Below are 27,441 nucleotides of genomic sequence, written 5' to 3'. Positions count from 1 at the left end.
AACAGGCTTGCATCAGGGCCAAGAGGTAAACAGCCAAACCACACATCGACTGAATATTAGACGCCCTCCAGGCCTTCGGCCTCCAGCTCCCAACGCATCTTTCACTGCCTTCGAGCCCCAGAAGCAAAACGGCCACGTTGAGAGAAGATAAACGATAGTGAGAGTTGTGTCCTGCGTGATGGTGCTGTGTGTGGCGCGACTTGGAAAACAAAGCCGATGGGTTTTGGCAGCCAGTAAAAGATAAACATTGCAACACCCTCCCTGAAGTCTTTACAGTATTACTTCCCTTTTTGTTTCTCCCTTATGTATCCTCTCTTCTCGGTTTTCTGCCATCAGATAGCCGAGCTTGTCATCGTCTTGAAGTGACTACAAAATCGGCCCTTTAAGGGCTTTCAAATCCCACTCCTATCAAAGATACCCCCTAAGCGCCACGTTGTTTCCACTATCCACATCAAATCAGAGTCGAAGATCTTAACACACCCTCCCAACTGCTCAAAACAATTTCTATCTTTTCCTCCTCCGCTTCATGGCTCCGACTTTTCTAACCACACATGGGTTATCAATAAACACACTCCTCTCCCAGTCTAAATGTCTCCAGAAATCCCAAATCCAGAACATATGAGCTTCAGTAAAAAATGTCTTCATTCAAAGGTCTCCAGGTCAGAGAAGAATAGGTGCGAATCCCCGGACAGGAAGTCCACTCCTTTGACCTGGAAGTCTTGATCTGGCAGGGAACCAGCTGGGAGAGAAACTCCTGAGCGTTGATCAGGTCCACATGTTGTGAACCGTGTTGTTTTCTTACCCTTATCCCAGGAATGTATGAACCCGTGCTGCAATGCCACCACATGCACCCTCAAGGGCGACGCCGTGTGCGCACACGGACAGTGCTGTGACGACTGCAGGGTAACACGTTTCATTCAAGTCTCTCATTTTTCTTCCATTTTGCACTTGAGTCCCATTTTTAATTCCCTTTTTATAGCTGAAAAAATTCTTGAATGGTTTTTTTTCTAGTCCTCTGAATATTACACAAAGCATTGAAAATATTTCATTTCAAAAACGAAATCCAAAGCCCCAAACTGTCTGAAACTCTGATAGGTTATTAGCGGATCATAAGAATAAGAATATACACTTTTATTAATCCCCAAAGATAATAGTGTGCCCTTTTGTATAAATGTAATATTGCAGGTCAGATCATTCCAAGTTTATATATTTGACCTTAATAGGCTAATTCTAATTATGGACAATTTCTCAAGTGGTATTGCTGAAAGTTTAGTGATTTTAGATTTGACTTGAAACATCTTTTTACTAATTATCTCAGATGTGTGCTCTCGCTTTAAAAAAGAAACGTTGTTTAAGATGATTGAAGTCCTGCAGACTGCACAGATTTATAACTTCACTGTACTTAATACAAGCCGATGTTTGCAAATTATTAATCAATAACATATTATGATAAAGGATGTTGAAACAGAAAGATTGTAATTATGTTAGAAACCACACATAAGTAGTGAGAGATATTGTATAAAACTAAAGATATTCAGAATCATACATTCCCTACTGTGTGGAGTTTTGGGGAAACACATTAAAATGATCCCTAATCAAATGTTACGCTCTAGAAGAGAGCTGTACACAGTGTTAATCTATTGGATTATTTCAAACTAAACAACGCATTTCTTATTAATGTACATACTTACCCATCTATTGATCTTAAAACTGCAGAGCAAATGTATTAAGCATTAAAACATTTGCTTCCTAACTGCATTCAGAGGTAGTTTGAAAATGGTCGGCGACAGTATAAATTCAGGGGAAACGGTGTGTTTAAAACAAGGAATAAAAAACGAGTAGTTCACAACTTGTCAGCTTTTTTCCCATTTTAATGTAATGCCTTACTGTTATGCATTTATTTTAATGTGAATTCCTTTTGGAAAATTGTCAACACGGACCGAATAGTTGTGGAGGTACTTCTCCGGGAGGTGAACACCAAACAATATTTATATTTCGCAGCATCAGTAGTGTATATAAAATATGAATAGATTAATGGGACGCCGTTACAAATATCGCACAAGCGTTGCTGCTCTGTCTGCAACAGCCCAGAACATGGACTTTAATAGACAAGCACAGTCAGTCACGTTGCAGATCCCGTGTCCGAACGAGCTCTCCGTCCTCTACGTCTTCACAGCTCAAACTGGCTGGCACCATGTGTCGAGAGACCAGTAACTCCTGTGACCTGCCCGAGTTTTGTACCGGTGCCGACCCGTACTGCCCAGCCAACGTGTATCTGCATGACGGCCACGCCTGCCACAGCATCGAAGGCTACTGCTACAACGGCATCTGCCAGACTCACGAGCAGCAATGCATCACCCTGTGGGGGCCAGGTAGATCAACGACTACTCGTACAACTGACTGTGTACATCACCTTCACTTTTAGAAAAGAAAGCAGTCACTTCATTTTGGTGGTTATATTTTGTATTTCGCTCGTTTGTTTTTACGCGTAGGAGCCAAGCCTGCCCCCGGGATATGCTTCGAGAGAGTCAACTCTGCAGGGGATCCTTACGGGAATTGTGGGAAGGACTCCAAAGGCTCTTTTGCCAAATGTGATGCGAGGTAAGACTCTGCAGCTCCGCGGATGTCGTAGAGGTACAGAGAAATTACTGTGCAAAACACAACTGATTAGCTTAAGCGGTGTCATTACCACTCTTCATTACGTTGTGGGATCCGACATGTGATCTTCAAACAAATGTTTACATGAGTGAAAAATGTAATTTGAGGAAGATAGCAGCTTATTAACCATCTAGGAAAGTGTTCATGAATCATGTCATGCTATTCTTGTCAGCTCATTGTTCTAAGGACCTTCTCCCTTTGGGTGAATTCTGTAATCAAGCTCTTTATTCACAGATGTAATTGCTTCAATGACGGGAGGACTGAAGCACCACATCTCCCTTCAGCAGTCTTTCATTATTTTATCTTTTATATTTGCCTGTGATTGACAGGCCTTTATGTTTGAAGCTTTATTGATGAAGTGTTTTATAATGCATCTTTTAATGCTTGTTTGCACTCATGTGTGTGTGTTATGCAGGGATGCAAAGTGTGGTAAAATTCAGTGCCAGGGTGGAGCCAACCGGCCAGTCATCGGAACAAATGCCGTTTCCATTGAAACCAACATCCCGCTACAAGAAGGAGGGCGTATTCTGTGTCGGGGAACGCATGTTTATCTGGGCGACGACATGCCAGATCCTGGACTCGTTCTGGCTGGTACAAAGTGTGGAGATGGCATGGTGAGTGATCAGTTCATTAGTTCATGTGTAAAGAGACACCAGCACAGACACTGCTCAAGACTCACCTGTGTAGAAGTGTTGCTAAATCACACGTGTCACGGGGTGAGGCTCAGGTGCAGAGAGACAGGCTGGACTCCAGGTTTGAGTGAAACAAAAAACTATTTGCTGCGGAAAAAGGTAAAGCATGAAAAGTATGGCTTGAAAGCAACTGCAAAAAACACTAGGAATCACCATGCGAAAAAGAGAGTGAGACATCAAAACAGAGCCAATACGAGACCGAGATAAAGACAAGAAACCGACAGGAGACAAGGGAAAGACTGGCACAATATATAGGGGGGAAAACACAGGTGTACGGCATGAGACAATCAGGGAAGCAGGAGTGGCTGAGAGCAGGTGAAGGGAATTAACCAATCAAGGAGACAGAGGAGTGGCTGAGGGCAGGTGAAGGGAATGAAACAATCAAGGAGACAGAGGAGTGGCTGAGGGCAGGTGAAGGGAATTAACCAATCAAGGAGACAGAGGAGTGGCTGACGGCAGGTGAAGGGAATGAAACAATCAAGGAGACAGAGGAGTGGCTGGGTCCAGGTGATGGGAATTAACCAATCAAGGAGACAGAGGAGTGGCTGAGGGCAGGTGAAGGGAATTAACCAATCAATGATACAGAGGAGTGGCTGAGGACAGGTGAAAGGAATGAAACAATCAAGACAGAGGAGAAACAGAGGAGACATAGAGGAGGAACGGAACAGGGCGTTACAATGTGACCAATTATGTAGACCAGAAATGTATACGCTTCTGCCATCAAGAGGTCGTCCCTGTTGTTTTCTGATTGTTCACTACATTAATGTGCCATCTCTTTCTGTAGCTTATGGAGTAGCACTTGGGTTGTTGTGTATTGCATCGATATAAGTTGTGTTCTTGATACCCCGAAAGGCTGATAACTGTATGAGCCTGGACTTCAGTACAGGGCAAAGCCGAGTGGTTGTCCTTACCAAAGAAAATAGCTAATAAAGTTATCTCCTGAGTGAATCCAGTGATCCATTTATACACATCATGACGAGGGCTGGACAAGACCCTTGTGGCAACCCGTGATTTTATTAGGTGTGCCTCTCAACTTTTCTCCTTCGATGTGCTGCCATCAAACCCTCTCTCACCACACCAGTAAAAATCAAGGCCTTTGTCTGCCAAGAATGAGGCAGGAAAAGAGCTTTGGCCTGGAGCACTGGCTTACTTAATTTTCTCTCCATATGAGGTTACAAGATCTGTTCTCAGTCTTGCAGTGATGGAAAACCGGTTGTGAAAGCAACGATGTTATTGGCAAGTGGTCGTGAGGGCATATGATATCGGGCTCATATGTTCCTCTGCTGCTTTATATCAAAAAGTACAAAGATATACAGCATTTTTGTACAGAAACTCTATCGATCTACAGGATTTGGAAGTTCAGTAATGAAGTGTTCACAGGCCTCGATACTCTCCTTATGGTCACAGGTGAAATGTTGTTATGGGGCATAAACAGCAATGCAGTGAGAACTAGAACGGGCACTCGGTAGAGCGCATACCTTCGCATTTCACAAGATTGGGCATTGAATTATGAACATTTTGGAATTAGTTGCATGCCAATTGGACAAAAATGTATCGTGCTATGGTAAAAAAAAAAATTTGACCTTTCCATGACCTTGACCTTTGACCCGATTGATCCCGAAATCTAATCAAATGGTCCCCGGATAATAACCAATCATCCCACCAAATTCCATGCGATTCAAGAAGATTTGACCTGTTCATGACCTTTGACCTTGACCTTTGACCCGATCGATCCCAAAATCTAATCAACTGGTCCCCGGATAGTAACCAATCATCCCACCAAATTTCATGCGATTCGGTTCAATACTTTTTGAGTTCTGCGAATAACACGCATACAAATAAATAAATACACGGCGATCAAAACATAACCTTCTGCATTTTCAATGCGAAGTTAATAAACACTCTGAGGAGTCTCCCACACACCAGCCCTTCTGGTTCTCCATGATGGACATTTGAGAAATCCAGCAATACATTGTCCTTTCTCACCATTTTCTGTAACCCACATCATTTTACACACGTTTTGACGAAACTTGCTCCTTGACAGATACCCATGGTGTCTCCTCAGTAGTTCTCACCACTGGGTGGTTGGCCATCTAGCTTCTGAAAGTGTGAATGTGTGAGGGCTTGGTTATGCTCAAAACATAACTATTTGTACAATGTGCTGTCAGACTTCAGACTGTGGAACCTACGAGTCTTTGTCATGGACCTTTGTTGGATTTCTAATTCCCATGCTTATCAGGGCATTACGTTGGCTTCGCCCACACAGCAGTGGTAATTAGAGGAAGATGAAAGCTCAAAACTCCTTTCTCCATCTTCTTTTACACAACATATTGTGCCTTTTGCATCTTCCACTTCCGAGCTGCAGTAAGGGCTGTGCTATGCGTGGTGCAGCTACCTGAGTGACTGTCGGTCCGCATCAAACATTCAGTCGACTGATGCTCATAGTTGACACTGGTTAACCGATCATTGACCCTCATTAACCATGGAAGTGCCAAACAAGTCGCCCAGCTGCAACAAACAGGCGAAATAATATGAGTTGAAAACAGGTGATTGAGCCGCCACGATTGTGCTTGAATTGTCGTGGACACATGAAACCACTTTCCCAGTCAGTGTCCGCTCCAAGTGTATCTTTTTACAAAGCTTTTTGAAGGCGGGACTGTTGCACTGTTGTTCTGCCTCGCTGTCCTGAATAAAAGGACAAGGAATGCACTGTTGCTTTATTACCTTCGCATTCTGCGGAAGGTTATGTTTTGATCGCTGTGTATTTTTTTGGGGATTTGTATGTGTGTGTGTGTGTTATTCGCATAACTCAAAAAGTATTAAACCGAATCGCATGAAATTTGGTGGGATGATTGGTTATTATCCGGGGACCATTTGATTATATTTTGGGATTGATCGGGTCAAAGGTCAAGGTCATGAAAAGGTCAAGATCTTCTTTTTTACCATAGCGCGGTCAATTTTTCTCCAATTGGCATGCAACTAATGCCAACATGTTCACATGACATCAAGCTCCCCACACTCTCATGCCAAGTACCGAAAAAGTGGCTGCGGCGAAGGTATGCGCTCTACCGAGTGCCCGTTCTAGTTTTGCCTACATATTGCAACTTGCTATACAAGACATATTATCCAACAGTTCACACTTCTTCCCAGTGTTTGTGTTCATCTGTCTACACCTCTTATGAAAGACTAATGATGCTTTCCTCCTTAAAGGTGTGCCTGAATCGCCGGTGCCAGAATGTCAGCGTCTTTGGTGTGCACGAGTGCTCGGGGAAGTGCAATGGACGTGGGGTGAGTGCAAAGCATCCACAAGCGTAATGTTTGGTGTTGAATATCACACTGTAGCCTGTGTATTCATCCATGTAGCCGCTGAACACGATTAGCACTTCTTTACTGCCCTATAATTGCACACAATAGCAGAGCAACAGTGTATTTACTTCACAGCCTGTGAGTTATGACAGATGCTCCCATTGTGTACGATTGATCTTCATTGTCCCACGGAGGTTAAATCAATCCCACTTAGCCGCATCATTTATTCGTCTCCATAAGCTGTTGTTCGTCATCCTCTGGCTCTACAATGAGAGACTGTACAATGCAGCACCGCAGGGAGAAACCACAATCAAACAGTACGAGAGCTGCCTGGAAAAATATTGTTTATCTGAATTTACTTTGGAAGTGAACTCACTTCATCTTTGCCGTGTATTGACAGTGGTCACAGTAGGATCCACTGAATGGTTGTTGCTGTTCTATAGCTTATATCAAAGTTTCATCTTTTCTGATGTATAAAATAGGTGAATGTGAGAAACGGAAGATAAAGTGTGTCAGGGACTGATTGCAAATCCATCGTATTAACATTTAAAATATATTTAGATATATAGATGTATCACTTTTACAAATATGCATTGTTTTATTGTATGCATCTTTAGTTCAAGAGGATTTAAAAGAATTAGGCGATGTTAGTAATTTCACATTTCGTCTTGAGTGTTTTTCAGATATTGTTTCCTTGTTACAAAATTGGGAGATTGAATTTGCCATGCTGTTGTAGCATTTCCAATTCACACACACGCAAACGCAAAATCATACATCCCTCCCAGCCCCCTGAGTGCCTCTTTGTGCGGACCCATAAGCAGAGTGGACCCTCAAACACAAGAAACAATCTTTAACAAAAAAGAATACTTCAAAAAAAACAAAATCACAAACCGGAGATCAGTCAAACAAAAAACAAAAAAAAAGGGGAAAGGTCAGGGTCAGGGTCATCAGGTCAGTAGATTAGGTCAGGAATATACTCTAAAAGAAAAACACAAACAAACACGAAACACAAGGACAGATCTGGCAGAGGAGTGAGGGGAGAGTGAGGGAGAGGATGGTGAGGGGATGGAGAAGGGCGGCGAGGGTGAAGTGAAGAGAATGGGAGAAGGGAATGAGGAGGGAGATCAGGCAGGGGAGTTGGACTGTTGGAGATGGTGTGACGAATGAAAACAACTATATTAAAAAAAAAAAAGGCGTGGAGCTAAACTATTACACTCTTAACCCCGTCAACTTGTGCGAAGGAGTGTCCATGGCCAGCAGGCAGGGAAGGCACTGTGCTGAATGTAAATCCTCCATAGTTGCATAACTCCCTCTGCACTGCCATCCTCCTCCATCCTCCAACTGACAGCTGGACTGCGTTACTCCACCAGGGAATCCTCCCGGATCGAACCACCGCACTGGAAACCCCAAGGTTTATGGGATGGACTCTCCCATGCACATGTTAAATCCATTATGGCTCTCATGCAGAGCCATTGTCCCCTTACATTGGAAGTCCCTTCGAATAACTGAATGAGAAAAATAAACCAATTCAGGGTTCGTCTCGTTCTTCTCGGACAGACCCATACATCGAGTACACCTGGAGTTCAGCTGCTTGGAATACAAATGCCTTTTGATACTATTGTATGTCGGAGAAAAGAAGTGTCAATGTAGCGTGTAACATACGGCTAACCTCTGTTTGCAGGTGTGTAACCCCGCCCTTCTGTGAGGCGGCGGGCTTCGGTGGCAGCATGGACAGCGGGCCGACGAGACTGGCAGGTAATGTGGACCGTTCCATTTCCGTCCTCACTCGTCCAGACGTCGCTTTCCTCCTATAATGACACAAGTCCCCGTCCGCCCAGCGACACATTACACTCACTGTCTTTTCGGAGAATTAATTCCGGTCCTCGGAGTGAAGAAAAGAGAAATTAGAATCATAACCTGTGCCGCTGATCGTGACCTAGTTGTAACGCTTTTTTTTGTGTCACGTCCTCTCATTCTGTGCTGTAGATGTGCGTGTGTGTGTATTAATGTGCGTGTTGTCGTATGTGGCGTCAGCCGACAGTGTGGTCATTACTGTGGCAATCCTGGGCACCCTGGTCAGCCTTCTGGTGACCATCATCATCGTCTTTCTGAGGAGGAAGACTCTGCTTCGCCTCCTGTTCACCAATAAGAAGAGCACCTTGGAGAAATTCAGGTGAGCCGTCTCTTCACGAAACCAAACAGATTGTGTCTCAGTCACATGTGGAGAGGCAGTTTAATAAGTTAGTCCGTTAGAAAGGCTCTGATCCGTCACCGTGGACCTGGAAGCAAGATCTTACACTTAACTGCGCTGCATTGTCGCTTTATTAATACTTTTTAATCTATTTTATAACCTGGACAGTTCTACATTTGGCAAATAAAGTGCAAGTGCTATTTCAAAGCTTAAGAATTAACTTATTTTGAGCTGTTCTCGTTTATATCAGTAATATTTATATACAGGGGAAATATGCCTGTAATTTCAATTATGACCAGCTGAGAAACACAAAAATACTTATTTGTCATCAACAGTTACAGTCGTGATGAAAATTATTATGTTAAGATATATTTATGTATACAGTCAAAGTGAAATAGTTTGAGCCTGTTGAAGCCCCTTAAAATATGGTAGTTAATTTTGTATCTATCATGACTAACTAAGGATCAAAGTTAAAGTTGGAAAAACATCGTTAAATAAGGTCTATTAAGAGTCCAATGCTCAAAGACTGATCTGCATCATGAGGACTGTGTGGGGATGATTTCAACAGTGGATTGACAGTGCAGTAAAAAAAAAATAATAATAAGTTGAACCAACTCATTTATTTACTTTGAATAAAGCTTTTCATTTCTATGAGCAACATTTCAAACATAGGAAAAACAGGTCTATATTTTCAAAAATGATCATTTGAGAAACACAAAATGTGTCATTTTTTTATCTCCAGTTACATTTTGTGAATATGCCAGAAATGTGATGAATATTTAACGGTGAGAAACATAAAACAAATGAGCAACATGGACACAAACTGCATTACAAATAACCACAGTGCATGAAGTGCCCCGCTTGAAGACGAGCGTATGACCCATGTGACACGAGTTCTTCTTCTCCTAGATCTGTGGAGGCCAACAGGCCGAGCAGCCCCATCAGGGCTCAGTCCATGTACAGGCCCACCCCACAGCGCCACCCCCCACCCAAACCCTCTGCAGCCAACATTTACAAGGTGAGTAACTCCCCACACAATATCCGTCACAGCAGTAATCCATGTGTGTCGGCTGGATATGTGTGTGTGTGTGTGTGTGTGTGTGTTTGCGTCTTCATTTCTGTCGGGGTCCATTTGATTCGATTTATTTTGTAATCACAATCAATTAGATCCCCTCACCAAGCTCTGGTTTAGAGCTGATGTGCTTCAATGCTGGTTCAAAACAACATGTGGGATTATTAATTCAGCCTCACTATATATATATATATATATATATATATATGTGTATATACAATGTCGGTGTTTGGGTCAATTTGACCCCAGGCTGTTTTTCACAGTGTGGTTTGTGAGGGTGAAATATAAGGTAAAAATGGGTAAAATGAAGGTAAAGGTACCACAAGTAGAACATGTTTTAATTTAGTGTTCATTACCATTAATCAATTTTTGAAAGTGGAAAAAGGTGACAGACATGACAAGTTTTTTTTTTTTTTTGCCGCCTCAAATGACGGAGCTCTGTGGTGTGGCGCCGACGGATAAGTGTTAACGCAACGCAAGAACGCCAAGAGACATGCTGCTGGCTGCTGTGGAGATACGATCAAAAACAAACGTTTTTAATAAAAGAACAACAAAGACTCTAGAGAGAGAACAGGGGCGGCCAATCTTTCATTTGTCATGCGATCATCCGCGACTCACGCTCGCGACGACTGGCAGGTCGCGATCGCGTGTTTGAGACCCTGATCTACAGGAAGTAAAAGTCGTCATAGGTTTCCGCAGGTGAACGCAAGGAGGGGAATCGATGAAGACCAACAGCCTGCATGAGGACAGAGTTTCAGATGAAGTGGTGGTTGATTGTGATTTTTTTTTGATTTTTTTTTCGTCCCGACTACCAACAAACAACGGAAAGAGCTCATTCTGCGCATCGTTAAAAGTGTAAAAAAAAATAACTAGTTAAACCTGTAATTGAATTAACTGAGTTAACGCGTTATTTTTCACAACACTAGTATATACATCTTCCTCTGAGAAATAATAGTAATGGCGCTTTTGTTGACGGGAGGCACAAACACTGGAATTGAAAGAGCGCTCCATTTAAATGAGACTCAGGCTGTTGTTATTTAAGCCCCTTTAATGTGTGTGTGTGTGTGTGTGTGTGTGTGTGTGTGTGTGTGTGTGTGGAAGATTGTCTTCATGATTAAGGAGCTGATTGAATCAGGTAGAAGAGAAAAATATGTTTGTTGGAAATGATCAGCACAACAAAAGACTTGCATTTCATTTATGTGTGACAAAATAGATATATATATATATGTGTGTGTGTGTGTGTGTGTGCACTGTCCTGCAGCAACTAAGTCATATATTCCAGCACAGAGCAGAGCCGTTTATTCAGTTCATGTTGATTAGTATTCTGTCCACCAGAAAAACTGCAGAAAAACTGCAGAAAAACCGTCCGTCTGTTGGTATTACGGTGACCGCTTCAGCCACGCGCTGATGTCCAGATGTCACCCAACATCCCTCGTTGCGTGTGTGTGTGTGGGGGGAGAGGGGTATTGTGTGTCTTTTTATTGTGTGTGTGTGTGTGTGTGTTGTCCACCAGCCAAAATCCTTTTTGCCCATTTTAGGCATTATTCATTTGTTCTGGAGCGGAGAGGTAACAGCTGGTCAGGACATGAGGTCAGACTCTGGCTTTTACAATTTCAGAACGTCATATCTAATAAGTTATTCTCCAGTTTTATGACTGTTTCTGACATCAGACATCTTGTCACATTAACGACAGCTGTATGACTGAACTGGAGTTTAGCTTTTTTTTTTATACATTCACTACAATCTCAGACGAGACCTGCAACTTCTCTTTCTTCATAACCATAAATGTGTTGATTATTTGTTTAGTTTAACTAAAATTCAAAGCGCATTCTAGAAATTGTAAAGTGAAAAGGCATCACAGTTGCCCATCAGCTCATTTGACATCTTAAAGTTAGAGTTCTTCACTGATCTGCAACTCTCTCGACAACCGACCAGGACAGAACATCAAAAATACTTTTTTTTTAAAGAGACTCGATTTAAAAAGAAAGTAAGAAACGATCCGAATAGACCAGAGGAGATCTAGCACCGGCCCCCAGAGGAAGCGGCTGCATGATGGGACACCAGTCAGACAGCACACCAGAGCAGGACACCTCACTCTGTTGTGTTTTGTTGTTCCGTTCTGTTTGTGTTTCTTCTCTGTTCTGTCTTATTTGTGTAATTCTGCCCCAGCCACCTGCCCCGTATCGCTATCCCTGATGTCCCACACCTGTGTTTCCCCACCATATATATTGTCCCAGTCTTTGCTTTTGTTCCATTGTTGTGTTTGTGTTGTGCCCCTCGGTCAATTCTCTCATGACCAGTCTGGTTTCAAGTAAAACATTGTTCCTCAAAAAAAAAAAAAAAAAAACAAGGTCCCCAGTAACGAGACAAGAGTGACTGAGGGCAGGTGCAGGGAATTAAACAATTAAGACAGAGAAGACACAGAGGAGACATAGGAGACACAGGAGAAACAGAACAGGGTGTTACATCATCATGTTTTTGTGTCACTAACAAACTGAATGAATAAATTCCATTCATCAGCGTCCGAGTATTGTGCCTGCGAGCTCTCCCACCCGCTGCCGTGGCTTCCCGGTGACTCTCGAATCCAACGGAGACGCTTCGCTTCACTCGTAACACCGAGGAGGACCACAGCTTTTTGTCCCGCTGCCGCAGCAGATGGAACCGCTGAAAATAACTTCCTCTCGTCCTCTTTTTTTTTTCTTCAGCCGACTTTCCTGAGTGCGGAGCCTCTTCTCCCCCCGCACAACTTCCACTCCCACAGCCTCCGCAGACTGCCCTTCTACCAGCCCTTACACATCGGCCAGCCCATGCCGGTGTCTCTGAGTGTCGGCCCGCCCGCTCTGCCTCCTCTCCCGGCCGCCCACAGGGTCCTGCCTGCCCACGGGTCTTTCTCACCACCCCGAGCGCCGCCATATCTCAGTCTGCCGCGCCAGCAGTCGACGTGCAGAGTGAACCAGGTCTGTTGGACAAGCTTTTACTTTGTCATAAATCGCCTTTTGATATTTGAGTAGAACACAGCTCTAATGGTAAATACAGGTCCATCGGAGGCTTAGCTCATTAGAATAACTCAAGTTGTGCATATTTTACTGTAGATTACTCCTGACCCATTTAGAAACCATCCCAAAGGTTTTTAATCACGTCCGACGGCGACCGTCACGTTTATTTCAATTGAATAAAGTATGGAAATCGACCCTCTGAGACTTGAAACTGAAATACGTCACAGTGAACATGACATGTCCTTTATTTTAATTTCAACCTTATTTCTCAATGGATTGCAATCAACCCTCGGTGGTGCATTTAAGGACATTCTGACATCTGATGTTTCAGTCAGCCCCTTAAAAAGCATTGCAATCAGCTTTTTTTTAATGGTACTTTCTGTTGTATCACGTGATATTAGTTTCCCCAGGAATTATGGAAACATACATGTTCAGATAATCATTGAAAGTGTCAAGAGGTAAAATGGAAGCAATGAAATGAATCTGAACAGGTGCTCTTCACAAATCTTCTGCAGTCATATAAAAGATGCCAATTGCAGTTCATGGTCTAAACATTATTTTTTAAAACACCTTTATAAAGCAAAGCGTACGACGGGACTCACTGCAGTCATTCACTCGGCTTGCTCTCCCACATTTCCACAACAACATTCACTCCCTCCCGGTGACCCGGCTTCTGAGTAAAGCGCTGCTTTCTGCTAAGCCAGCAGTATCGGATGCGGTGGGGATAGCAAATCCATCCGTCTGGTGGGTTTGGTGGTGCATCCGAATCCCGATACCCTGAAACCAGCAGGGTGCTCAGAACGATGCACAGACGCGTGCCGCTTTAACAGAAGAGGAAGACGTTGACTTTGTGAAGTGACACTTTGTCTCTGTTGGATAAAGAGCGTCGCGTAATCCCCGACATAAAGCATGCAGGACTTAGAAGATCACATTCTCATTCCTCCAAGGTTAATCATCCAGGGGAGCAGCAGCCGAGGTGGAAACTAACAAAGGTGTTGCAATTAATAACTTTTTAATTAAATTTTGCATTTTCCACAAACAGATTAGTCCTTGACATCGAGAAAAAAATATATATATATACACTACCGTTCAAAAGTTTGGGGTCACTTAGAAATGTCTTTATTTTTCAAAGAAAAGCACTGTTTTTTCAATAAAGATAACATTAATCAAAAATACACTCTATACGTTGTTAATGTGTTAAATGACTATTCTAGGTGGAAACATCTGGTTTCTAATGAAATATCTCCAGAGGTGTATAGAGGCCCATTTCCATCAACTATCACTCCAGTGTTCTAATGGTACATTGTGTTTGCTCATCGCCTTAGAAGACTAATGTCTGATTAGAAAAGCCTTGTGCAATTATGTTAGCACAGCTGAAAACAGTTATGCTGGTGATATAAGCTATACAACTGGCCTTCCTTTGAGCTTGAAGTTTGAAGAACAAAATTAATACTTCAAATATTAATCATTATTTCTAACCTTGTCAATGTCTTGACTATATTTTCTATTCAATTTTCAATTCATTTGATAAATAAAAGTGAGTTTTCATGGAAGACACGAAATTGTCTGGATGACCCCAAACTTTTGAACGGTAGTGTATATACAACAAAATAAAATCTGCATACATCCAAATCCATCCCTATCCACATACACACCCGCCCAACATTCCCACCCATCCCCTCCCTCATGTTTATACTTATACATCTCCCCCTGGTGTTGCACTTAACCCTCCTGTCGCCTTCGGGTCAATTTGACCCGATTCAATGTTTAATGTGGGTGTTCTTTCGGGAGTCAACAAACAAACATAAAGTACCTCACACTTAAACTTGGAAAACAATATTAATTCTAATAATTTTCTGTAGATTTTAATAGCTGGGGTCATATTGACCTCAAGGGTAAAATATGTTAGTAAATATAAAGGTAACAGGAGGGTTAAACATTGAATCGGGTCAAATTGACCCGAAGGCAACACAAGGGTTAAGCACAACAAAGGGCGAAAACTGCCCACAGAGCACAGAGAGGCACTCATCCTCTGCTCAGGTAAACATGATGTCACTATATATTTACATAAAGAGTTACATATTGTGTAGAGGAACTTTAAGTTGGATTTTAAATGCAGGACTTCCAGTTGTTTCAAAGTATTGTATACGTAGTTGTATTGTTACTTTAACCAGAATAAAGGATCGAAGTAGTTCCTGTCCCACAGAGCAGCAGAAACAACTGCTGTCATATTCGGTTGTGATGGTTTTGAGGGACCACGATCCAGCGTATCACCCTGATTGAAATGGGCGTGTGCCAACTGAAGATGCACTTTAGCTGAGAGGCCACCGCTTGCTTGATGAGCTGCGCTGCCAAAACAATGAAACTCTGCTACCTGCTGAGATCTGTTAGCTCATTCCGCTGTAATGGAACAGATGGAGCGGGTGGAGATGGCACCTGTGGGTCAGAAAACGGACGAGATGGTTCTGTTGAGATTTAATAACAAGCCGGCAAGGACGCATCGGACATCAGTCCTGCTCCAGAAGTGTCTCATTGTAATACTCGACACACCCTCCCTTGCTGTCTGTGCCAATATGTCTCATTTTAAAAAAAATGTAAAAACCAAACATCCCGTGTCCCAATTGCACCCCATTAATGCTGAGTGGTGTCCAGGGGGGTGGAGCCTATCCTCCATCTGTGACAATGAGGCATGGGAAGAAAACTGTGAGCATTTTCACAAACAGACACTGTTTGTTGTCATCTTTAAAAAAAATATGCATCAAGGAATAACACACATATCACACACTGGAAATATGTAATGTCAGAATATATTTATATGAAAAAAAATTAACCTTGTCGATCATTTACAACACAACAGAACACCACGACATCTGATCATCATTACCTTCGCATTGAAAATGCGGAAGGTTATGTTTTGATCGCCATTTATTTATTTATTTATTTATTTGTATGCGTGTTACTCGTATAACACAAAGTATTAAACCGAATCGCATGAAATTTGGTGGGATGATTGGTTATTATCTGGGGACCATTTGATTAGATTTTGGGATCAATTGGGTCAAAGGTCAAGGTCATGAAAAGGTTAAAATCTTCTTTTTACCATAGCACGGTCAATTTTTTTCCAATTGGCATGAAACTAATGCCAAAATGTTCATAATTCAATGCCCAATCTTGTGATAAGCGAAGGTATGCGCTCTACCAAGTGCCCGTTCTAGTTCACTATGTTTTTACAAACATGACACCACTCATCTTATTGATTAGTTCATTAATCTTAAGTCTTTTACTTTTTTATTTTCCCTGGCCTGAAAACCAATTAAACTCAAGGTCCATGCATACGCTCATACATATTTACATTTATATGTGTATATATATATATATATATATATATATATATACATCTGCCCTCATCTCTTTATTTTGTTTCTTTCAATTTAAAAAAGGCTCACGCACACATGCACACGCACACACATCATTTTTTCAATACTCTGACTTTATGATGTTTTGTCATCCGCACTGTTTTGTCGTCTTCTCTGTGTTATCTCTATGTATTGTCTTTTGTCTTATAATAAAAACCAATGTAATAAAAATAGGCATCAGATAAGTGTTAAACACATGTGAACCAGCTGCAATCGCACCGTTGAGGACGGGGAAACAAACCATCCTCCTTTCCTCCTAAATGTCATCCTCTCAGGAACACAGAGACATAGATTTGCTTTTGGCCAGAGGACCGCGCGCGTGTCTCGGTTCCTCTGGAAGGTTTGATAAGGTGCTGGTCGGCCCGCGGCTCGTAGATCTCTCTCACCCCAACCAGGACGGTGCGATCTTTTCATTTTGAATTAAGACGTGCGAAGGCCTCCGGGATCGCCGGTTACAGCGGGAGGTCGTCTGCCGGCGGCGGCTTTGGGAAGGCACCGGGTCCTGGATGCTTGTTGTGATCCAGCAGAGGCATCTGCCCCGTTTCCATCTTCGTCTGTCTCTGTGAGACACACGGCGCTCTGGCGTGTGTCTGGGAGAGTTGTTCTCCACTTTGACGAAAGCGTCTGCTCTCTGTGAGTTGCCGTTGTACTTTCAGAGCACGACAAACCGGCTCAGCCTTTAACGTGTTTATTGGTCTTTAGGTGTTTTTAAAAATAGATTGAACGAATCGGAAGGAAATTCATCTGGTTGTAGATGTTTTCTATGACGGAGGTATATGCTCCTGTGTAAGCTGGGTTGTGTTGACTTGAGTCTTAGTTTTGGTTTTATTCATGCTGTGATTTTTATTTTTATTTTTTTATTTTTTATATTGTCTGTCACTGTTTCATGTTGTATTGTCTGAAACTTTGTGTGACGTGCTGCTGCTGCTGTCTTGGCCAGGACACTCTTGTAAAGGAGATGTTTAATCTCAATGAGGCATTTCCTGGTTAAATATATTTAAAATAAATTTAAAATATATAAAATAAATAAAATGAAATAAATAAATTAAATATTTACAAATTAAATTAAATAAGTAAATACAATAAATTAATAAATGAAATAAATAAATAAATAAAATGAAATAAATAAATTAAATATTTAAAAAATAAATTACATTAAATAAGTAAATACAATAAATAAATTAAATAAATAAAGAAAAATTAATAAAGAAAAATAAGTAAATAAAATAAATAACAAAGCTCCATCTGATTAAAGCCTCGTCACATTTAAACGTCCGAGGTGCGTCTTGTGTTTTTAACTGCGTCCAGAATGCTTTGGGCCGATGTGTGCGGAGAGTTGTGTGTCGGTAGAAGTCGTTCTCTCAGTAAAGAGGCTGCTGCGGTGCGCTGAGGCTAATGAACATCGGATGGCACGAGTGAATGGTTGCCTTTGTTGTTTTAAGTACACATTTAATATATTACAGTGGGATACTTTGGACTGAATGGAGCCTTTCAATTTGCTATGTCTCAAGTGACGTCTCATTTGGTCAGTTCGTGGAGAAAAAATAATCAAGTGATCATTTAAGAAAGAAAAAAATTTTTTTAATAAATGTATCCTCTGTGATTGTTAAAATGCAAATTTTTATTTTTTTCCGACAAACTATTTGAGGCGTTCAGCTCGGGCCGTGGCAAAGCGTGACGGTGTGTTTACCAGATACTTTTGTGGACACCAAAACAATTCCCCCCCTTGACACTCACACTCCAAAGCCCTCTCCCAAATTTGCAGACAGACGAATTGTATAGCCGAATGTCGTCTTTCAACCGCTGGCTGTCGAGGTGGTGCCCAGCGAATAATGTGGGCTACGTAGATAACTGGAAGACTTTCTGGGGAAAACCTGATCTGATGAGGTTGATCACCGGACTTAATCTATGACAACCCAGGGTTCAGATCAGGAACCGAGCAGAGTTTCTCTGCTCTTCCATTTTACCCACCCTTGACTTTAGAGTAGAAATTAAATAAATCAAAAGTAAGCAGAAGAGGTTAACACAATTATTTCAGCAGTGCAACAAAATAGGTCTATTAAATGTGGTCTCCTAAATATTCGATCTCTGTCATCTAAAGCTGTGTTACTGAATGATTTAATATCAGATAATCACATTGATTTATGTTGCCTAACTGCAACCCACCTCATTTGAAAGCCTTGTTCTTAGTCTTAGGTCCATATTCAGAGTTTATATCTGAATTCTCAGAATTTATATCAAGTTTGGTTCTTAAAACCGATAAAGTTATTATTGTTGGAGATTTTAATATCCATGTGGATGTTGATAATGATTGCCTTAGTGCTGCATTCATCTCCTTGTTGACAGAATCCTCTTCTGTCAGACCACAACCTCATAACTTTTGAATTTATAACACTAGATGTCTAACTGATAGTGCTCTCAATATAACAGAGGACAGATTGATCATCTTGTTGACAGTGCCATAGGCTCTCTGAGAATGACACTGAATGCCAGAGCAGCCTATTACTCATCAATAATAGAAAAAATAAAAAGGTTTCTCTTCAGCACTGTAGCCAGGCTGACAGAGAGTCACAGCTCTGTGATTCCTATAAACCTTAGTGTTAATGACTTTATGAACTTTAATGAAAAGATTTTAACTATTAGGGACAAGATTAATAATCTCTTGCCCATAACCAGTGCCAATCTGTCCTCAAGTGGAATGGCCTTGGAAACCGCTGTATGCCCTGGTGTATATTTGAGGATTTTCTCCTATCAACCGTGACCAATTATCTACCTGTCTCCTGGATCCAGAGATCTCTAACCTCCCTTCCTCTCCAAGATCCTTGAGAAAGACATCATAATAGTTTATTTGAGAAATTTCAATCAGGATTTAGAAAACACCACAGCACCGAGACGGCACTGGTGAAATTACAAATGACCTCTTAATGGCAGCAGATAAAGGACTCTCTCTGTCCTGGTCTTGTTAGACCTTAGTGCTGCATTCGACACCATTGACCATGACATCCTGTTACAGAGACTGGAGCAGTCGATTGGCATTTCAGGCACGGCACTAATTTGGTTTAAATCCTATTTATCAGATCGATCTCAGTTTGTATTTGTAAAATAACCACCAACGTTAATCACGGAGTTCCACAAGGTTCTGTGCTTGGACCAATTTTATTTACCTTATACATGCTTCCTTTGGGCAATATTATCAGGAAACACTCCATAAACTTTCATTGTTATGCAGATGACACTCAACTATATTTATCGATAAAACCAGAGGAGAGCAACCAACTCTGTAAAATTCAAGCATGTCTTAAAGACATAAAACATGGATGACCTGCAACTTTGATGTTAAACTCAGACAAATGAGCACCTCAGAGATCAATTATCTGGTGATGTGGATTCTGCATCCAACACCACTGTAAAGAATCGCAAATCTCAAGGACTGCATTCTTTATTTCAAAAATCAGGCACATCTTGTCTCAAAAGATGCAGAAAAGAGACTGGATTACTGCAACTCCTTATTAGCAGGCTGCTCTAATAAATCTCTTAGGTCCCTCCAGTTGATCCAGAATGCTGCAGCTCGTGTTCTCACTAAAACTAAGAAAAGAGATCACATCACTCCTGCACTAGCTGCTCTGCACTGGTCAAGAATCACTTTTTGATTGGTGATGCTCCATCATATCTTAGTACCTATCTACTTTTTTCTCTCCTTAAGGATGAATTTTCATCTCTCAATCATACTAACTCTGCTTTCTCCCGAAGTCCTTTTGACTTTGAACTATTCATACACTCTGTCATATTCATTGAATGTATTTTAACTTCTGTCCTTCTGTACACATTACATCTATTGCATCTGTCCATCCTAGGATCCTCCTCTGTTGCTCTCCTCCAGGTTTCTTCCTTTTTCCCCTGAAGGGTTATTTGGGAGTTTTAGACAAATTTGTAAAATTGAAATCACAAAGGTGTTATGTCAGGGTGTATTGTTTCACCCCGTGTGATGGAGACGGACACTGACGGGTTGAAACGAGCACGACTCCACGGGCTCTAATACCACCGCTGGCTTCAGCGAGAACAGGTTTCTTGGTTATTTGGGAGTTTTCCTTGTCCGATGTGAGGTTAAATTGGGCTATACAAATAAACTGAATTGAATTGAATTGAATTGAACATTGACCTGAACTGGAAGCAAAAAGGGCCCAAACCATAAAAGTATGTGAACGGGGGTGTCTTGTTGTTCTTTGAGCTAAATAGTGACAAAATATATTACATGTTAGCATAGAAATCCTCAGGTTAAGTATAAACCTTCTTACTATAAGGCTGCGTGTCACGTCTGCTCTGCACTCATGGATGTGTTAAACCTTCCAGCTCTCCAAGTCTCACCATGCATGAAGTTAGAAACACTTCTCCCTCTCTCCTTCTCTCTCTCTCTTTCTGTGTGTGTGCTTATTCCTGGCAGTGTGTGGTTGGTGTGGGCACATCTTCTCTCTGCCGTGTGTGTGTGACAGTAGCCGGGCTGCCGGTAGCAGATGCTCGTCACTGCCTCGCCTCTTCGCTGCAGATTAGGACCACGTGACGGCGCCTCGTGCCGATAACCTCCTGCACTCGCACGCCACTGCCACGGAGGAGGCAGACAAGAGGAGGTGCAGGATGTATCTCTCCTGTCTGCTGTGGGAATTCAGAGAAGAACGTGATAGCACAGCGCCCTCTAGTGAACTGGTCTGTGTGTCTCCACAGGCCACACGATATCCTCTCCAGGTTTCCATAGAATGCGTCTCAAGATAAGAGTCACGGGATTTAACGTGTTTTTTTACAATTAATGTGAGTTGGCAAATGAGGGACACATTCATTTTTTTATTTTTTTAACGCTGCTTCAACAATAATCATTGAGTGCAAAACGAATCTGTCGCTCCTCGAGACACATGCTCCTGGATGAGGTCCCGGCTCCTTCCAAGCAGGACGACGTTGTTCTCTTTCGTTTTGGAGACGCGTTCACGTGAGAACACGCGCCGCATCGACCGGACGGACTAAATGTGACCCTTTCCTCCTCAGGACTTTGAGAAGCCCAGTCCGCCACAGAAACCGCTCCCTGCAGACCCCCTGGGGAGGAGCTCTCGGCCGGGTCACAGCGTCACGGCGGTGGGGGTCCACCTCCGAGGAGCCGGGCCCCTCCCCATACCGACCCCCACTGTTCCCAGGCCTCCGCCCTCCATCCCTTTACCCAGCAGGTCAGTGTCTCCATCGCACACGGAACACGGACCTCCGTTGGCCTCACCTGTCGGGTAAGTGATGGATTACGAGTCCATTACAGAAATGTCCGGCCCCTGCTTCCTTCACGGTGGGAGCCACGGCGCTGGGGGGCAACGGTGCAACACCAGTTTTTCTTTTTTCTTCCATCGGCCGAAAATGACCGTCGTGGAGCACGACACTCTCCCTCTTTTCTCACATGTTCCCATCAATCTCATCAACGTTTTAGACTCGTTAAATTCCTTTTTGCTCTCATGTAAACTGTTTCGCTGGATATTCACAATTTCCATCCGTCCGGTGGGGAGTGCAGGTCTGATTAGAACGGTGACTTTAGTTTACGCAGGTGCTCTTCGTGTTTTTTTTATTCACCTCTTTTGCACCCACACAGAAATGTATCGGTAATCAGAGAAGCCCTCCTCGGCAACTCATTTGCAGTGTATCGTGGTTTTTGAAAGACATTTCCATTACGCATGAGATCACACCGCTCGAGCCTCGTCTGCTGTCGCCTTTATATTATTATTATTTATTTATTTTATTTATTTATTATTATTATTATTATTATTTTTATTATTACCGTAGTGACTTTTAAGTGACTCATGGTTCATTCAACATGTTACATTTCCATCAGATAAACCCAACGATGTGCCTGAAATGAGATATTTAGCATTTGTACATACTGCAGTGTATTAAAAAGAAGTTGTATTTCCGACTAATCCAAATCATTCATGTGTTGCTGATTGCATAACACACACGTATGTAACACCTTCAGTGTGGGGAAGACGTCATGTGTTGATGCTTTCGTTTCAGACCGGTGCCAACGTTGCCCTACAGACCGCCAAAGACTCCCGAGGACCGCTGAGCTCTGGACGCCATGGACCGGTCTCACGCCCGCAGACGGAGACTCTCTTTCTTTGCACTAATCACGGAGACTCTGGACGAGCTTTTTGGACAATGCGGAAGTATCGCAGAGTTTCTCGTGAAAGGGGGCTGACATCCCACCTCGGTGCTACGCCTCGAACGGGTGCTTTGTTGTCCTCACTCAGGTACCAATGAACTATTTATCTATTTAATTATTTAACTGCGTTAGCACCGGTGTTGTGCACAGGAGACATGTTCCCACACGGAAAGGTTTGGAAAAAGAGGAAACACGGAGTATATTTAGGAATATTTCGTTTGCATTCTTCGCCGATTGTTAACCGAAATGCTGAATCATAGGATGTTTTTAAAAACCATTTAAGTTGCTCGGAAAGTTTGTTTTCTAAAGTGAAGATGAAGACAAATGGAGCACAAGTCGGCACATTGTCAGTGCAGCTTGTGGCGGCGATAAAGTTATTCATTCAGTTTTTCTAAATTGATCAAATCTGTTTTTAAATGGAATGCAGTGGACTCCAATGAAAGCCTCACACGACGTTGTTTTGATCGGGCATGTGTCGGACGCCCCCGCCTTCCGGGTTCTGGCCGGCGCTGCAGAGCTTCAACGGATTTGACAGACTGATTGTGTTCCAGAGAATTCCACCAACACCAAACGGTCCAACGTAAACTCTGTTGCGTGTTTGTTTAACATCTACGCCCACGTTGTCCTCGAGCCGAGCCGGATGACATCAGCGCCGTGAGCTTTCCGAGCCTCGACCCGGAGTCCAGTCTCCTCTTTGCTTTCTTATTTCGCCTTCATAACGTTCCATTTTGATTCCGTATGGGTCTGATCATCTTGATTCATGCATTCACGGCATCATTCGGCAGATTCAGAGCGTGGCTTTGCTTCCTTTTCTGTACGAGGAGGGAATCAACAGGTAAAAACATCACAGCGCTGTTCTTTTTGTTGTTTGTTTTTTTCATATTTTAAATGTGTCCAATAGCGTTGCTTATCTTCTCACCGCTGCAGAGGACATGTGGAACAGCACTGCTTCGCTGTTGTGTACAGAATGAATCCTCCTCTGGAAAGAGATTGTTAGTCATTAAATGTTTCTGCCCATTTGTACAAATCTCAAATGTACTGCGTTTTATTTACATCACTGTAACCTGTCTGAACCGTTGTAAAGAGTAAATATGATATGTTCTTTTCTTTTTTCACAGTGATATAAGAACTGCTTTGAGGTTGTCTTATTCAAGCGGGTGATGAAAACATGACTTTAACTTGTGAGCCAGAGACGAATGTTTTGGGTTAATAACATTTGAACTGTGAGATTTTATTGATGAAGTCAGAGCAAAAATAAAAATCCCTTTATGGTTGTTTATAAAAAAAAGTTGTTTTAATTGCATTCACACTTTGATTTTTGAAGTCAATAAAAAAAAATACTTCAAAACAGAAAATAGATTTTGAGAAACTTTTTTAAACCGTAAGTCGCCGTGAAAGACGCGAATAATGGTTCATAGGGAAGAAAACACCTTCACCGTTTTATGAGCATGAATAATTCACTGATGACATGTTTTGTTGTTTGTTTTCGGGCCTCTGAGAGGACGAGTGTGCCAAAAGCGCCGTCTCCAAAATGAAACCCACCTCATCGCAGCCCCCAAGAAGGAAAAACAACAATAAAACGAAGAGACGAAGCAGAAAACAAGAAACACTTCAGGTACACGTGTCATTTTCCCAGAAGAAAGTCTGACGTCATTCTTGATGTGAGCCTCTGCTGCCAAACTCTGACGCAGCAGACCGGACGTGGTTGTTCCACGCTGCCCCCTGCCGGACAACACCGGCCATTACAACCGGAAGCACTTCCACATCCAGACGTCTCTGCATGAACTAAAAACAGTCAGATTGTTGTTTTAAAAGCAACCAAAACGAAACAAGTCAGTGGCATCTATTTTGTGAAAGTAACATTATGGCATTATTTTTCACTGATAGTTTGATTTATTTTTAAAGCAAAGTTATCTATCTGTTGAGAAAAGAAGTGGTTAAAAAAAAGTGTTTTTAGTTTGCCTCTTGTTGCCACTAAATAAATAGTTGGTTAGTAGAAAGGAATTGTTTGACATGTTGGTAAATATGCATTTTCTCGTAGAGTTAGAGGATGTATAGCGCTCCCGTGTCTGTGTGTAAGTCGTGCACATGTCTTGACACTGTTAGCAAAGGACTTTTTGTTCCGTGAATATTGAAAAATAAATTGAATCGCAGGCTTCTGAGGCAGAAAGTAGAGCAGACAGCTGCGCTAAACTTAGATTTACAGGTCTTCAATTTCTGTTCTTGGATGCAGAAATAAATGATCTGTCAACCACTGAGATGATGAGATTCTTATTAATCTCTAAATTTAAAACAACAATTGATGACATAAATGCATGTTCATGTGCAGCTCGTCGCCCTGACATGTGAGCCGGTTCTCATTGTAAACATGAGGTGTGTGTGTGTGTGTGTGTGTGTGTGTCACTTCTATGGGATTAGTGGCCGTCCAACACTTGACTGAGAGATGGAGATTTCCAAACTTCATTTCCTCGTATCCGTAGATGAAGTTTGACCCGACGCACTGGAGGCTCTCCTGTGATGCCGCAGGACATCACCAGTTTAACTGGAGAGGATTATTTTGAAGGTGGAAGGCCGGTTTTTCGTTGCCAGTGGCTCTGCCAGAACTGGGAGAAGTTCTCAAGTCGTGAGCATACTGAGGGGCATTTGTCGCTTTGGTTTGCACCGTCATGGAAAATATGACACCTTTTATTCATGCAAAAGGGAGACATTCAAACCCTGTCCTGTAATCAACGTCTCTCACTCTTATTTTAAAACGGATTCCCCCGTGGCGTGCCGAATTCTGCCTGTAAATCCAGTTCCAGCATGGCGTGGTGGTTTGCACCCGGACTCACTCCCAGCAGGCGGTGGATCTCTCCCTCAGCGGGGGCCGACGAGATGGACGTCGACACGGGTCACGAGGTCGGGTACGGCGTCCCTTTGGGGACCCGGCCCTCAGCTATACGCTTCCATTGTCTCTCTGTGGTTCTCTCTCTCCTTTTTTCAGGGTTCAATAAAGCCCAGTCATCATGACACACGCAGCTGAACCCCCTCTCCCACCTTTTTTTATTATTCACAAGAGAGAAGCCACACACACACACACACACACACACTCCCTCCCTCATAAGTCAGCCGGGGGGAACAAACACACTCAGCACATTGAGGGGATGAAGATGAAATGAACTGGCAGCCGGCGAGGAGGAAAGGATCCACTCCTCACACCGATCATCAGAGTAAACGATGCTAATGGGGGTAAAGCTGAAGAGCAGACGAAGAGCCTTTCATTAAAATGCCATGTCTGCATCCAAGTCTTCCTCTTGTTGGACTCCCCACCAGGAGACGCATCTGGCCCAACTTACCCTCCGAAACCTCTCCCTGCAAAGTAACTCACGCCGTAGTGAGGAAACAGCCAAGCTCTGAAATGTTGTGTCGTTTTTATGAGTCGATGTAATTAGTTACATTTGCTGTGTTAGGTTTACAAACCCAGGATCAGAACCAGCTCAGTCACCATTCAGCCAATCAGCACGAGTCAAGCCAGGAGTCGCAAACAGCTGGCGGGTCCAACCGGTGAGAACTGTTACCGAAAACTCTTGTGTAATGCTAATCTCTGGCAGCTGTCATCTCTCAACAACAACAACAACAACAACACATCTTTCCTGCATGTAGGCAAGTGTTGTTGTCTGTACCCGGAGGACAGACGGCTTCCTCTGGAGACACGCCCACATGTTGAGGAGTGGGGCGTCCCTCCCACGGTGCTCTTCTTGAAGAGGATGGAGATCTGTGACCTCATCAACAGGCCGGGTCAGCTTTACGAAGGAAAGCAACACAGTAAAACACAGATGGTGATGGACGTGCGTGGTGTCTCCCCGTGGATTTAATTGTGTGTGTGTGTGTGTGTGTGTGTGTGTTGCGTGCTTTTTACATTGAAACCACACTCCTCATTCAGATGGCGCCACAGTATTATTTCTACAATCTTCCGCCTCGTGAGACCAAAGACATCCTCCAAAAAACATTTTGAACCAAGTGCCAAGAGGAGAAACCTCCGACCTCGCCAGACGAACCGGACTTCTGACCGCTGTGTCATCCAACGACCAACTCACCCACTGTTCCCAGTGATTGTGATGAAATAACCAGCAGGACACGTTGCACTACATTGCGCAGAAGCACAATATCAATCAATATAATTGAACATATGTATTTGATTTGTCTTTTTTTTAGGCGTAATTTCCTCCATCCGTGCCCCCATCACTCCTTGTTGTTTAACAGTTTTACAAAGTGCACTCATTTATGAAATAATAAAAAAATTGCATCTTGACTTTCAGTGCCCGATTATTTAAATGTAATGACCTGAATTGTTAAATGGCCAGTGAAGGATTTCACGTTGGTCTTTGTGATTCCGTGGCTCCGTCTCACACCTGACCTCCACCCGCAGCGCCGAGGGGTCCGGCTGATTGATGAGGCGCGGGAGCCGTTTGGGGCCCGCCTGCAGCGCCGTCTGCTGTGGACACGGTCCGGTAACAGCGGGGTGACCTCGTTCCCCGACGTCGCATTGAGAACACCGTGTGCCCTCTCCGGTGACCCGGGCAGAAGACGGCGACGCGAGGCTCGATGCCAGAACCCACAGGGTGCGGCGGCGCCGCCTGACCCGCTTCAGATCCATTACAAACGGGCCTTTCTGCGGAAAACCAGCTGTGCGCAATATGTTTTGAGAGAAGTTAGCAGATGTTTAAAAGGTCGGGATGAATGAACTGAGATAATAGTCCAATATGTTGGATCATAATGTACATTTGTTATTCAGAGATGTGATTAATGGGGCGGCTCAGTGGCGAGCGGGGTCGTCCATCAAATCGGACGATCGGCGGTTCAATCCCCGGCTCCGCTAGCCCGTGTCGATGTGTCCTTGGGCAAGACACTTAACCCCAGGGTTCTTACACATTTTGACCGATGGAT

General features: G+C 42.9%; 1 protein-coding gene across 1 annotated transcript in view; it reads left to right on the top strand.

Annotated features, from left to right (window-relative positions):
• Positions 1-23,803, top strand: part of adam12b (ADAM metallopeptidase domain 12b) — a 95,391-nt gene extending 71,588 nt beyond the window's left edge. The window contains exons 13-23 of the mRNA XM_056435407.1: positions 814-903; positions 2,177-2,372; positions 2,493-2,601; positions 3,074-3,272; positions 6,561-6,642; positions 8,307-8,411; positions 8,691-8,829; positions 9,757-9,865; positions 12,625-12,876; positions 21,366-21,541; positions 22,368-23,803. Of these exons, the coding sequence (XP_056291382.1) occupies positions 814-903; positions 2,177-2,372; positions 2,493-2,601; positions 3,074-3,272; positions 6,561-6,642; positions 8,307-8,411; positions 8,691-8,829; positions 9,757-9,865; positions 12,625-12,876; positions 21,366-21,541; positions 22,368-22,419 (1,509 nt within the window). The 3' untranslated portion in view covers positions 22,420-23,803. The remainder of the gene's footprint in view (positions 1-813; positions 904-2,176; positions 2,373-2,492; positions 2,602-3,073; positions 3,273-6,560; positions 6,643-8,306; positions 8,412-8,690; positions 8,830-9,756; positions 9,866-12,624; positions 12,877-21,365; positions 21,542-22,367) is intronic.
• The last annotated feature ends 3,638 nt before the right edge of the window (positions 23,804-27,441 follow it).

Source organism: Pseudoliparis swirei, chromosome 17, assembly GCF_029220125.1.
Source record: "Pseudoliparis swirei isolate HS2019 ecotype Mariana Trench chromosome 17, NWPU_hadal_v1, whole genome shotgun sequence".
NCBI classification, from domain to species: domain Eukaryota; kingdom Metazoa; phylum Chordata; class Actinopteri; order Perciformes; family Liparidae; genus Pseudoliparis; species Pseudoliparis swirei.
The sequence above is the reverse complement of the archived record's forward strand: the minus strand, read 5'-3'. Positions and strand labels throughout refer to the sequence as shown.